Consider the following 13,142-nt stretch of genomic DNA (forward strand, 5'->3'; position numbering starts at 1 on the left):
GTCCTTGTCTCAGCCATCACCGGAAACAACTTGCCTGCCTCTATCTTATCTATCCATTTCATAATTTTGTATGTTTCTATAAGATTCCCTCTCATTCTTCTAAATTCTAGCGAGTACAGTCCCAGGCGGCTCGACCTTTCCTCATAAGATAACCCCCTCATCTTCAGAATCAACCTGGTGAACCTCCTCTGCACCGCCTCCAAAACAAGTACAGAAGCACCTCGATTATCCGGCATTCGATAATCCGAATTTCGGATTATCCGGCAAGATTGCATGGTCCCGATGCTTAGATAAACGAAGTTATCCGGCATTCAATTAACCAAAGGAACTGCTCCTCACCCATGTCCTTCAGATAATCGTAGTTCCTCTGTATATCCTTCCTCAGTATATCCAGAGCTGCGCACAATACTCCAGGTACTGCTTCATCAACACCCTGTATAATTGCAACAGAACCTCTCTGCTCTTAAATTCAATCCTTTTAGCAATGAATGCCAATATTCTGTTTGTCTTCCTGACTACCTGTTGCACCTGCAAATCAACTGTTCGCGATTCATGTACGAGCACTCTGAAGTCCCTCTGCACAACAGTATGCTGCAATCTTCCACCATTTAAATAATACTGACCTACTATTTTTACTTTCAAAGTGGATAACCTCATTTTTACCAACATTGTACTCCAACTGTCAGACCCTTGTTTAAATCATTTAACCTATCTAAATCTCTCTGCAGACCCTCCATATACTCTGAAGAGTCTACCTTTCCACTCAATTTAATGTTATCAGCAAACATGGATTTGTTACACTCAGTCTCCTCTTTCAAATCATTATATATATCATGAACAGTTACAGGTCCAAAACAGACTCCCGCGGCACTCCGTGCACCACTGATCCCTAACCAGAGTAACACCTATTTATCCCAACGCTCTACTTTCTATTGATTAACCAGTCCTTTACCCATACTAGTACACTCCCTGCAACTCCATGCATTCTTATCTTACCAATGAGTCTTTTATCCAGCACCTTATTGAATGCATTCTGGAAATCCAAGTATACAACATCCACCTATTCCCCTTCATCTACCATGCTTGTTACATCCTCAAAAAACTCCAGTAAGTTTGTCAAACACGACCTTCCCATTCCGAATCCATGATGGGTCTGCCTGATAGAACCTTTTCCATCCAATGTCTCACTATTACTTATTTAAGGATAGCCTGCGGCATTTTCCCGACTCCAGGTGTTAAGCTAACTGGCCGATAGTTACCTGAGGAACCATGAGGGAGGATGCGGTTATGGTTGGTGGGGTTTATGCTTTGCATGTCTGCTGATACCAAGGTCAGTCTTGTTTAAATCACCCAAACATGTTGCAATTCTAGCACCTCATTGACGTACGTTTCAGGCATGCCTGGCCTTGAGGATGGCTTCACAATACAAGCCCCATATAGTGGAATTGCTAGCCAGATTGCCTCAGATGCTGGTCCACCCTATTAGAGATAGCAGACTCACTGCTCTGCATGCAATTTAAACACCAACCTAGTCAGTCCAGCACTTGGCCTATCCTGGATTTGTACTAATATCGCCCTCAGTGCCTAGAATCTTGGAGGGTTCTTTCTTTGCTAAGCCTGTAGACTGTAAACTTGTGTTCCCTGACTCTGCCCCTGCAAGCCCATCACAGAAACTGTCTAACATTGTCATTTTTTGCATCCATTCCTCCCGATGTGGTCTCCTTTACATTGGGGAGATCGGTCTCACCTGAAGGAAGCAGGTGCCGGGCTCCGTGTGCTCCCGCACGGTAGCGGTGTAAAGCTGCTGCTCGAAGGCCGGTTCGTTGTCGTTCACATCGTCGACGTGCAGCAGGACACTGACGGTGGAGGAGAGGGGCGGCTCACCGAGATCCCGGGCGACCACCGAGAGGCGGATCACCTCGTGGCTCTCGCGATCCAGGCACGCGGCGGCGCTGATCCAGCCCGTCAGCGGGTCGACCCTAACAGGCGGCGCTCCCTCCGCCAAGATGGCGTACCTGACCGTGCCGTTGGCGCCGGCATCCGGGTCCCGCGCGCTTACCTGCAGCAGCGGGGCCCGGATGCTGGCGGGAAGTGGGCCCTCGGCCACATGGGCCTCGTACACCTCGCGCTCGAAGGCGGGTGCGTTGTCGTTGACGTCGGCCACGTGCAACTGCAGCGAGCACCGCGAGGTTAGCGGCGGGCGCGCGGAGTCGGAGGCGAGCACGGTGAGGTGGTGCGCGCGGCGGCGCTCGCGGTCCAGGCGACGGTTGACGCTCAGCAGGAAGATGGAGGCGAGCGGGGTGTGTCGCAGCTCGAAACTGCCACCGCCGCTCGGCCCCTCGATGTCGTCGTGGAGCCAGACCCGCAGCTCGCCGCCTTCTCCCAGGTCCGGGTCACCCACCGAAACCCTGGCCACCGGCTGCCCAGGGGCCGCTCCCTCCGATACCTCGGCCCGGCCACTCGGGCTCAGGTACACGATGCTGATGGACGGCCGGTTGTCGTTGACGTCGAGCAGCCTCACCGACAGAAAGGCGCTGCCTAGGCCGGCTGGGGAGCCGTGGTCGCAGGCCCGGATCACCAGCTGGTAGCGGGGCCGCCGCTCCCGGTCGAGTGGCCCGCGGAGCCGCACCTCGCCGCTCCGGCTCTCGATGGCGAACCGGCCGCTCGGCCCGCTGCGCCTGCGGTCGATCTCGTACGTGACGAAGCCGTTGGTGCCCTGGTCCGGGTCGCTGGCCTGCAGCCGGATAATCCGGGTCCCCGGTACCGCGTCCTCCCGGACCCACGCTTCATACTCGGTCCGCTCGAAGCGGGGCGGGTTGTCGTTCTCGTCCAGCACTCGGACAACCAGCTGCATGGTGCCCGTCCTCGGCGGAGTGCCCCCGTCGGAAGCCTGCACAGTGAGTGAGTAATACTCCCTGTTCTCCCGGTCCAAGAGGCCGCCCAGCACCAGCTCGACCCGGGTGAGTCCGTTACCGGGCCGCAGCTGAAAGAGCCCCGGGTTCCCCGCCGTGATCGCGTAGCTCTGCACGCTGAAGATGCCCGTGTCTGGGTCCCAGGCTGGCTCCAGCCGAAACCGTGTCCCGTTCGGGGTCAGCTCCGAGATGTTGAGCTGCACCGTATCCCTCGGGAAGACCGGGCTATGGTCATTGATGTCCGTGACCGTGATCTCCACCGTCACCATGTGCCCGCTCACGGTCACCGCCACGAACTGGTAGCGGTCCCTGGTCTCTCGGTCCAGCACTCTGGCTGTCTTTATAACCCCGCTGACCCCGTCCACTTTCAGGTCGCGGAGAACAACCGACTCTTCGCCTTCCGAGATGAAGTAGCCACCAGTTGATGCCTCACTGGGTAAGGCAACGCTGATATCCCCCACAACAGTCTCCGGGGGTTGTCCCTCCTCTACAGACAAACGCAATCTGTTTGACAGGGTAACCGGACAAACCCCCAAAAGTAACATGAGGCATGCAATTAAGCAGTTTTCCCGAGGATGATCCCATTTTGGCATTTTCCCCCTTATCTGCCGTTGTTGTGTAATATAATTATAAACCAACGTTCACAGGGAAGAATCGACGCTTCACATAATAACCATCTACCTGGTAGTCATGTATTTCCGATGATACTTTGCGTCAAAGATGACCTTTTTCTGTACAGCCGTGGTGCTGAATTCTCGTTTAAGAATAAATGTTATCGTATATTTTTCTGTTTTTTTTTTTCCCTTCTCTGTGCTCTTGTTGAGTCCAATATGTCACGATCACAATTGTTATTCACTAAAATCTAGGTTTGATCAGTTGCTACACTTCAAGACTGACTGGTGGATATTGAGTATTGAACTAGCTCCACGTCATCTTGCGATCGCTTTGGCTGCTCTCTTTCGCTGGTTGTCTTGCCACTAATTGCAACAACTGGCGTATGTAACGTGACGAACTCCAGCTGGTCAAATAAAAACAATATACAATGTCCGGTTTGTATTACTCAACACTTCATTCCGATCCAATACATAAAATTAATCAGAGAAAAATGACCGTTCCCCTCATCATGTCTGTGTGTAGTCCTACGTCTGCCTCTTTCCCCACAGCCTTGCAAATATTTCCTTTTATAAATATATTTCCCATTCCTTTTTGAAAAGTTCAAATAAAAGTATTTCCACAATCCTTCCACGGGTTGCATCTGAACTGGAGGGGTTCCAAAATCCTGGGCAGGAAGTTTCCTAGAACTCTTTGGGAGGGTTTAGACTAGTTTGGCAGGAGGGTAGGAGCTAAAATCAGAAGAAGGGGTAGCTGGTGAACAGACAGACAGTGTGTGAAGAAGGATAGACAGTTGATAGGGCAAAGTTGCAGTTAGTGTGATGGAATTGAAGTGTGTCTATTTTAACAGGAATAAGGGTGATGATCTGAGAGCATAAATCACTACTTGGAGTTACAGTGTTGTGATCATTGCAGAGGCTTGGATATCACAGGGGCACGAATGGTTGTTGGATGTTCCAGGGTTTAGATGTTTCAAAAGGAATAGGGAGGGAGTTAAAAGAGGTGGGGTGCTGGTATTGCTAATCATGGATAGTATCATAGCTGCAGAAAGAGAAGTCCTCGAGGTGGGTTTGTCCACTGAGTCATTATGGGTGGAAGTCAGAAACAGGAAAGGAGCAGTAACTTTATTGGGATTTTCTACAGACCCCCCAGTAGCAACAAAGCGGATTGGGAGGCAGATTTTGTAAAGGTGCAGAAGTAACAAGGTTATTGTTATGGGTGACTTAAACCTCCCTAATATTGATTGGAACCTCCTTAGTGCAAACAGTTTGGTGGAGCAGATTTTTGTCAGGTGTGTGCAGGAAGGATTCCAGACTCAATATGTAGATAGGTTGACTAAAGGGTAGGCCATATTGGATTTGGTGCAATGAACCAAGTCAGGTATCAGATCCCTGGGTGGGAGAGAGCATTTTGGTGATAGTGATCTCAACTTCCTGACCTTTACTAACCTGACCTTTACTATCGTCATGGAGAGGGATAGGTGCAGACGGTATGGGAAAGTATTTACTTGGGGGAGGGGGAATTACAATACTATTAGGCAGGAACTGTAGAGCATAAATTGGGAACAGATATTCTCAGGGCAATCACAACAGAAATATGGAGTTTGCTGTGAGCACTGGATAGGTTTGTCCCACTGAGGCAAGGAAGGGGATGGTAGGGTGAAGGAACCTTGGATAACAAGAGATGTGGAACATCTAGTCAAGAGGATGAAGGAAGCTTACTTAAGGTTGAGGAAGTAAGCATCACAGACAGGGCTGTATAAGGTAGCAAAGAAGGAACTGAAGAATGGACTTAGGAGAGCTAGAAGGAGGCATGAGGGATCTTGGCAGGTAGGATTAAGGAAAACCCCAAGGCATTCTGCACTTACGAGAGGAGCAAGAGGATGGCCAGAGTGAGGGTAGAGCTGATCAGGGATAGTGTGTCTGGAATCGGAGGATTTAGGGGAGGTCCTTAATGAATAATTAGCTTCAGTATTCACTAGTGAGAGAGACCTTGTCAATTCTGAGGACAGCATGAAACAGGCTGATACGCTCAAACAGGTTGATGTTAAGAAAGAGGATATGCTGTAAATTTGTAAAAAAAAATGAGGATAGATAAGTCTCAGGCCCAAATGGGATATACCTAAAGTTATAATGGAAGCGAGGGAAGAGATTGCTGTGCCTTTGGCAATGGTCTTTGCATACTCACTGTCTACTGGAGTAGTACCAGCTGATTGAAGAGTGGCAAAAGTTATTCCTTTGTTCAAGAAAGGGAATAGAGATAATCCTAGGAATTGCAGATATAGAACAATGCCGCGTAGAACAGGTCCTTCAGCCCTCAATGTTGTGCTGACCTGTGAACTAATTAAGCCCATATCCCTATATTATCACATCATCATCCATATGCTTATCCAAGGACTGTTTAAATGCCCCTAATGTGGCTGAGTTAACTATGCTGGTAGGCAGAACATTCCACATCCTTACCACTCTCTGAGTAAAGAACCTATCTCTGACAACAGTCTTAAATCGTACAAGCTGACATCATCACCTTAGGAAAAAGACTTTCACTGTCCACCCTGTCTAATCCTCTGATCATCTTGAATGTCTCTATTAAATGTGTTGCTGGAGAAGCGCAGCAGGTCAGGCAGCATCTAGGGAACAGGAGAATCGACGTTTCGGGCATTAGCCCTTCTTCAGGAATGATTTGCCCGAAACGTCGATTCTCCTGTTCCCTAGATGCTGCCTGACCTGCTGCGCTTCTCCAGCAACACATTTCCATCTCTGATCTCCAGCATCTGCAGACCTCATTTTCTCTGTCTCTGTTAAATCCCCTCTTAGCCGCCTTCTCTCAATGAGAATAGACCCAAGTCCCTCAGCCTTTCCTCATATGACCTTTGCTCCAGACCAGGCAACATCCTGGTAAATCTCCTCTGCACCTTTTCCAATGCTTCCATATCCTTCCTGTAATGGGGCAACCAGAACTGTACACAATATTCCAATTGAGGATGTACTAGCGTTTTGTACAGTTTACGACATCACAGCTCCGGAACGCAATCCCTTTACCAATAAAACCTAACACTGTATGCCTTCTTAACAGCACTATCAACCTGGGTGGCAACTTCAGGGATCTATGTGCATGGACACCAAGATTCCTCTGCACATCCAGACTACCAAGAATCTTTCCATTGACCCAGTATTTTGCCATCCTGTTATTCTTCCCAAAGTGAATCACCTCACATTTATCTGCATTGAACTCCCATTTGCCACCTTTCAGCCCAATTCTGCAATTTATACAATGCCCCGCAACCTGCAACATTCTTCCACACTGTCCACCACTCCACCGACTTTAGTGTCATCTGCAAACTTACCCACCAACCTATGCCTGCGTCCAAGTCATTTATAAAAATGACCAACGGCAGTAGTCCCAAAACAGATCCTTGCAGCCCACCACTAGTAACTGGACTCCAGGCTGAATATTTTCCATCAACCACCACTCGCTGCCTTCTTACAGAAAGCCAGTTTCTAATCCAAGCAGCTAAATCACCCTTAATCGCATGACTCCACATTTTCTCCAAAAGCCTACCATGTGGAACTGAAGTCCATGTACACCACGTCAATTGCCCTACCGTCATCTACATGCTTGGTCACCTCCTCAAAAAACTCAGTGAGTTTTGTGAGACATGACCTGCTCTTGACAAAATCATGCTGACTATCTACAATCAAATTGTTGCTTGCTAGATGATTATAAATCTTATCTCTTATAATCCTTCCCAAAACTCTCCCTACAACAGACATAAGGCTCACTGGTCTATAATTACTTGGGTCGTCTCTATTGCCCTTCTTGAACAAGGACACAATATTTATAATCCTCCAGTCCACTGGTATTAAACCTGTAGACAATGAGGACTCAAAGATCATGGCCAAAGTCTCCGCCATCTCCATCCTTGCTTCCCAGAGAATCCTCGGATAAATCTCACCTGGCCCAGGGGACTTACCTACTCTCACACCTTCTAGAATTGATAACACCTCCTTCTTACTAGCCTCAATCCTTTCAAGTCTAATAGTCTATATCTCAGTCTTCTCGTCTATAATATTTTCCTTTCAGTCAGTCTTACATCAGAGGAGAGGATTCTGACTGATAGGGTTTATGATCATTTGGAAAAGCATAGCTTGATTAGAGATAGTCAGCACAGCTTTGAGAGGGGCAGGTCATTCCTCAAAGTTGCCACCCAAGTTGACAGGGTTGTGTAATAAGTATGGTGTTTGACTTTCATTAGCAGGGGGATTGAGTTTAAGAATCGCAAGGTTATGCTGCAGCTCTACAAAGCCCCAGTTAGACCACACTTGGAATATTGTAATATTGTGTTCTCTTCTGGTCGCCTCATTATAGAAAGGATATGGAAGCTTTAGAGAGGGTACAGAGGAAATTTACCAGGATGCTGCCTGGACTGGAGCGCATGTCATGAAGAAAGGTTGAGGGAGCTAGGGCTTTTGTCATTGAAAGGAAGAAGGATGAGAGGTGACTTGATAGAGGTGTAAAGAATATTGAGAGGCATAGATAGAGTGGATAGCAGAGACTTTTTCCCAGGGTGGAAATATCTATCATGAGGGGGCATAATTTTGAGATGATTGGAGGAAGGTCTAGGGGAGATGTCAGAGGTAGGTTCTTTACACAGAGAGTGGTGAGTGTGTGGAATGGACGTAGTGGCAGTAGAGTCAGATACAATTAGGGACATTTAAGCAACTCTTGGACAGGCACACAGTTTATAGTAAAATGTAGGGTATGTTGGTTAGTTTGATCTTTGAGTAGGATAAAAGGTCGGCACAGCATCGAGGGCCAAAGGGCCTGTACTATATTCTAAAAATCCCAATTTACCCTATTGACGATGATCTTTAATCATTGAATTAAGAACCCCCACCAGTAGAAGTCTTTTCATCTTACAAAACCACTTGCAAATAGCACAAGACTGCAGTTCATTACTCAATCTGGAAAATAATGCCTATCTATAAGAAAGAACTGTTTCATCCGAGTTATCATCTAAAGCTTGACAGAACTGTGCTTGATTAGCGTTATCACTTCCTTGTTCAGTAATCCCATTATTTGTTAATAAATCCTTTTTCGTTGTGGTGTACCCAGTCTAGCTTGTTCTGAGTTGCGCCTGCCATACAGTGTGTTTAAATTCTTTTATTCAGCAAAAGAACCAAGAGTCGACTCATAATATTGATGCACAATAATACTTGTTTATTTGACACAATTAATATTAGAACAATAAAGAATACTATAAACAAACGATAAACACTACAAACCATCTTATGCTTTACCTTAACTTTGCATAATCGTATACCACCACACTAGAACTTGGCTGGGCTCCATGTGATGATGTCATGTGGTCTGCTCCCAAAGGTGTTAGGGATATCTTCTCTTTCAGTCGTTATTCTTGAATTACCACTCTCCAGTTACCGCTCGAGTTACCACTCCTGTGGCAATGACTCTTATATTCCAAAGTCTTTGTGCCCTTTTGGGAGCGTCTTGAGTATTCTCCAGTGGATCAATTAGATTTAATCATCATGATCAATTGGACCCAACCGGGTGTTGGCATGCTGTTGCATTACTGGAGGTGCTGAGTACAAGTAGCCTCCTCCAAATAAGGGTGCGGAGGCACTTCTGTGTCTGGTACACACCTCGATGTTTCCGATTTTGTTGAGGGCAACATCCCATTGACAGATTCAAACCCATTTTCGGGTATTTATTGTAGGGTCTGCAGCTACCAGGTTTGTTTGCAAACTGTCTGGAGGTAGCTGCAGCCTGTCTGGATTCTACAGCGTGTGGATTGACACAGTCACTTTAACCAAGGCTGGCTTCATTTCCCAGCATATTTTAGTCCTTGTCCACTTTATCAAATTCGTCATAAATTTATCATTTTGAGTGATCTGTTGAGCCAGAGTCCCTCCTCTTGATCCTGAACGCGAAGCATGATGGATCATATAATAAAAGACCAAACTCTTGTGTGGCAAGTACACAGTCATCCAAGTTCAAGCAAAACATAATATATACTCAAATGACACTTACAGATGACATATGAGAATCTAGTAAACTAAAAAAAAGGAGAAATGGGCAAATACAGATCAAATTCATAATAAAACTACACAAAAATAAAAAAATTAACAAATACAAAAAATTTATATCGAAAGAAACGTTATCAAACCATGAGAAAAACTTGGAAAAAGATTTTCATAACGAAAACTCAAACATTGTAAACCCGGTGAATACCCCCTGTATATATTGGCGAAATAAAACGTAATGAAGAATAAAATGGAAAGGTCAAAAAGAGAAAAGATATTACTGAACATTTTATGCACAATGGCAACTAAGATTCACTAAGTCTAGTCAAACATTTACAAGTTTCAGTAAGTACGGGGAGACTGTAAGTTGAGTGAAGCCTCCAGATTTAGTTTGTTTGACAGTTCACGCATGTGTTTCCCAATAATGATTATGATCCCGATGAGGTATATCTTGATTGTGTCTTGTTCAGTCATGGTTATCCTGAACAGAATCAACATTGTTTCCGTTGTTATCTTGGTCCAATATCTGAATAGTTTTGAACTAATGTAATGTCTATGATGTATATGCCCTAACCCTCGCCCACTTTTTTTTTTCAAAAACAAAGGACAAACAAAAGCATAGGAATTGGAATCCCATGTGGAATGTTGAGTCGAATTTAGAGGTCTGGTAAGTTGCAACCTCAGTTTCTAGTGGTAGGGGTTAGGGTGGTTGAAATGACCCAACCATGAAGTGGTCAGGGAAGACTGAAATGAGGTGGTCATGACAACCAATGATTTAAGACAAGTGACGATGAAGAAGGGCTATGACAAGGTGTTCAGCAGGATATATCAAGGATGTCCTTGGTCTTGTAATTTATTCTAGAACAGTGTCACCCACCATACATTTTAAAGTGGTGAGAGTGGCTGTGTTGATCATTAAATCTCGAGATATTCAGGGTTGTATGGGAACCTCTAGTATCGTGAAGAAATTCTGTAGGGTAGCCTCTTAGCTCACTATTGACTAGTGGTCTACCTACACTATCGCACATCATGTTGCATATCCACACTGGGGAAGCAGAAGAGTGACACTGTCATGCGGATACCTCATAGGCTGGGAGTGGGGGGTACATGGGTTGATTAGTGTCCACAAGCCTGCCAAATTGGACCTTCAACGTGAGTTGGTGAATCCATCTATCACCTCTTAGTCCTGTTGAGGTCAGTGGTCCTTGTGGCTGTGGGTGCAGTCACGCATGGGCTTGACATTCTCATGCATAGTCCCTTGTGTGTCAGCTGTGGCAGTACTGTGCTGGCTGCCAAGTGTTCCACCTATCTCTCCCTGGGGCTGTTTATGGTGGAATTGGGTTCCTTGGGTAAGAGTCCCCCTCACCCCCCCCCCCACCCTTCCTTCATTCCTCCACCCCGGACCCTGGTTGGAGGTTTGGAAAGGAAGCATTTTTCCTCCTTTCTCTACCTTGTCTTTATTCAATTCATGGGCTTCTTCCTCCCAAACCTGGGACATTCTCCTCAGCAACTATGCCTCATTGTGGCCTGGCTCTGTGGGGTCAAAATTCACACAGACCTTCCTGCTCTCCTTGGTGGCATGGAAAATTAGAGTCCCATTTAGCTGAGTCAGCCTTGGATAACTTACTGCTGTCTAAGTCACCGCAGACTCCTGTAAAGTGCACCCATAAGCAACTGGCAAAGGCAGTTGGAAGTTCCCCCTATTTAGCCCACACTTGTTTAACTAGTCTACGGGGTCTCCCTTTTAAAAGCCATTGCAGTTAGGGTCACTGTTTTCATGCCAGTGAGGGTTCCATCTCCCACATTTAGTGGTGTTGGGATTGTAGAGTGCACTGACTGTTTTGAACACATTACAGTGAGTTACATCCTCCTCTCTTGTCCAGCCCACATAAAACATTCTGCTACCTGACCGTCTCAAAGAACACAAACAGATGAGCTGATGGTCAAATTCAGGAACTGTTTTTGTGATCTCTGCTAACTGTACCACCATAAATGGGGTGATGTATGTGATTGCCAGGGCTTTGCGTTCCCGAACCATCTTTCACTTATAATCAGGTTCATTGTGACCGGGGGTGGGGTGGGCGGTGTTCGCAGGGGCACAGGAGTTGACTGCTTTGGGAAATGTACGGGTGGGTCCCCCAATCCTCTGTACTGCTGGCGTATTGCTGCGCGTCTTCCCTGAGCTCATCCCAGTCTATCCCTTGTTCATCTTCTCCCTAACCTCTCCGCATGCGCATATTATTCCATTTTCATAGTATTCCACACGCTTTTAATTTATTGATCTTCTGCAGGCACTTGGTGTGATCTACGGCTGCCTGTCTTTTTTTTTCTGTCTGCCTGATCTGCTTGCAAATCTGCACATTTATTTCTCAATTATTTTATTTCTTTCTCAGCGGCCTCTCTCTAACACTGCGCGCTGATATGTTCGTTCGCATTGGGAGTGGAATTGCCCCCTGTGGAACAGCTTTGGCTGATTCCTCTGGTCCTGAGCGGCATTTTTCAGCTTTAATTCTGCGATCTCCCTTTTCACGTCCAATAGTTTGTTATCGACGGTTTTTAACTCCTGCTCTTCCCCTAATAACTTCCCTAAATAGTACATTATCGCTGTAACCTTCTTAAGTTTGGAAGCCCGCTTCTCTTCAGTTTTCCTAAGATCATCCCAATACTTCTGCTTTCGGGATCCTGATCCCGTTTTATCATTGAAACAAAATTCTGTCCATATGGACCACTTTTTCTTATTGATATAGTGTCTGAATTTTTTCCCCAAACGGTCCAATTCTCTACCCTAGTACTTTTCTCTGCCATTATCAAAAAAACCCTACAGGATATAGGGGGGTGGATTAGACTGAGGGCATGGTTTTCGGTATTTTCCAGTGCTAATCCCACTTGGCCTCTACTGATTTTCAGTGTTTACCTGACCTATCCCAAATACACAAGGGAAACAGTCGTTTGCTGAATTAGGAGTAACACCTGTTAGCTTTATTATTTAAAGAACAATTCCGTTTTAACCTTTTTCTATTCCAAATCGATGTAATTGAACTTCTGGCCTTTGCACGGGACAGCTGTCCTCTTAATTACTGCCTCAGGCAAAATCTCACGGAATATCAGGTTTATAGGGATTCTATCTCGGAACAACTAACTCACTTCTAATCGAGGTCCCATCTGGGGTGCCATTATATTCAGCAAAAGAACTGAGTTGATTCTTAATGATGATACACAAAATTATTGTTTATTTGACACATTTAATGTTAGAACAATACACCTTCAATTTTGGTGTCATCTGCAAACTTACTAACTATATCTCTTATGCATGCATCCAAATCATTTATGTAAATGACAAAAAGTAGAGGGCTCAGCAATGATCCTTGTGGCACTCCACTGGTCACAGGCCTCCAGTCTGAAAAACAACCCTCCACCACCACCCTCTGTCTTCTACCTTTGAGCCAGTTCTGGATCCAAATGGCTAGTTCTCTCTGTATTCCATGAAATCTAAGCTTGCTAATCAGTCTCCAATGGGGAACCTTGTCGAACGCCTTACTGAAGTCCACATAGATCACATCTACTGCTCTGCCCTCAT

General features: G+C 46.0%; 1 protein-coding gene across 6 annotated transcripts in view; it reads right to left on the minus strand.

Moving 5' to 3' along the window:
- The window catches only part of dchs2 (dachsous cadherin-related 2), a 141,082-nt gene extending 137,297 nt beyond the window's left edge, over positions 1-3,785 (minus strand). For all 6 annotated transcript variants that reach the window (XM_043700198.1, XM_043700192.1, XM_043700206.1 and 3 more), the window contains exon 1: positions 1,748-3,785. In XM_043700198.1, coding sequence (XP_043556133.1) covers positions 1,748-3,505 — 1,758 coding nt within the window. In that variant the 5' untranslated portion in view covers positions 3,506-3,785. The remainder of the gene's footprint in view (positions 1-1,747) is intronic.
- Positions 3,786-13,142: the final 9,357 nt, after the last annotated feature.

The sequence above is a fragment of the Chiloscyllium plagiosum genome, chromosome 1 (assembly GCF_004010195.1).
Source record: "Chiloscyllium plagiosum isolate BGI_BamShark_2017 chromosome 1, ASM401019v2, whole genome shotgun sequence".
Lineage (NCBI taxonomy): Eukaryota > Metazoa > Chordata > Chondrichthyes > Orectolobiformes > Hemiscylliidae > Chiloscyllium > Chiloscyllium plagiosum.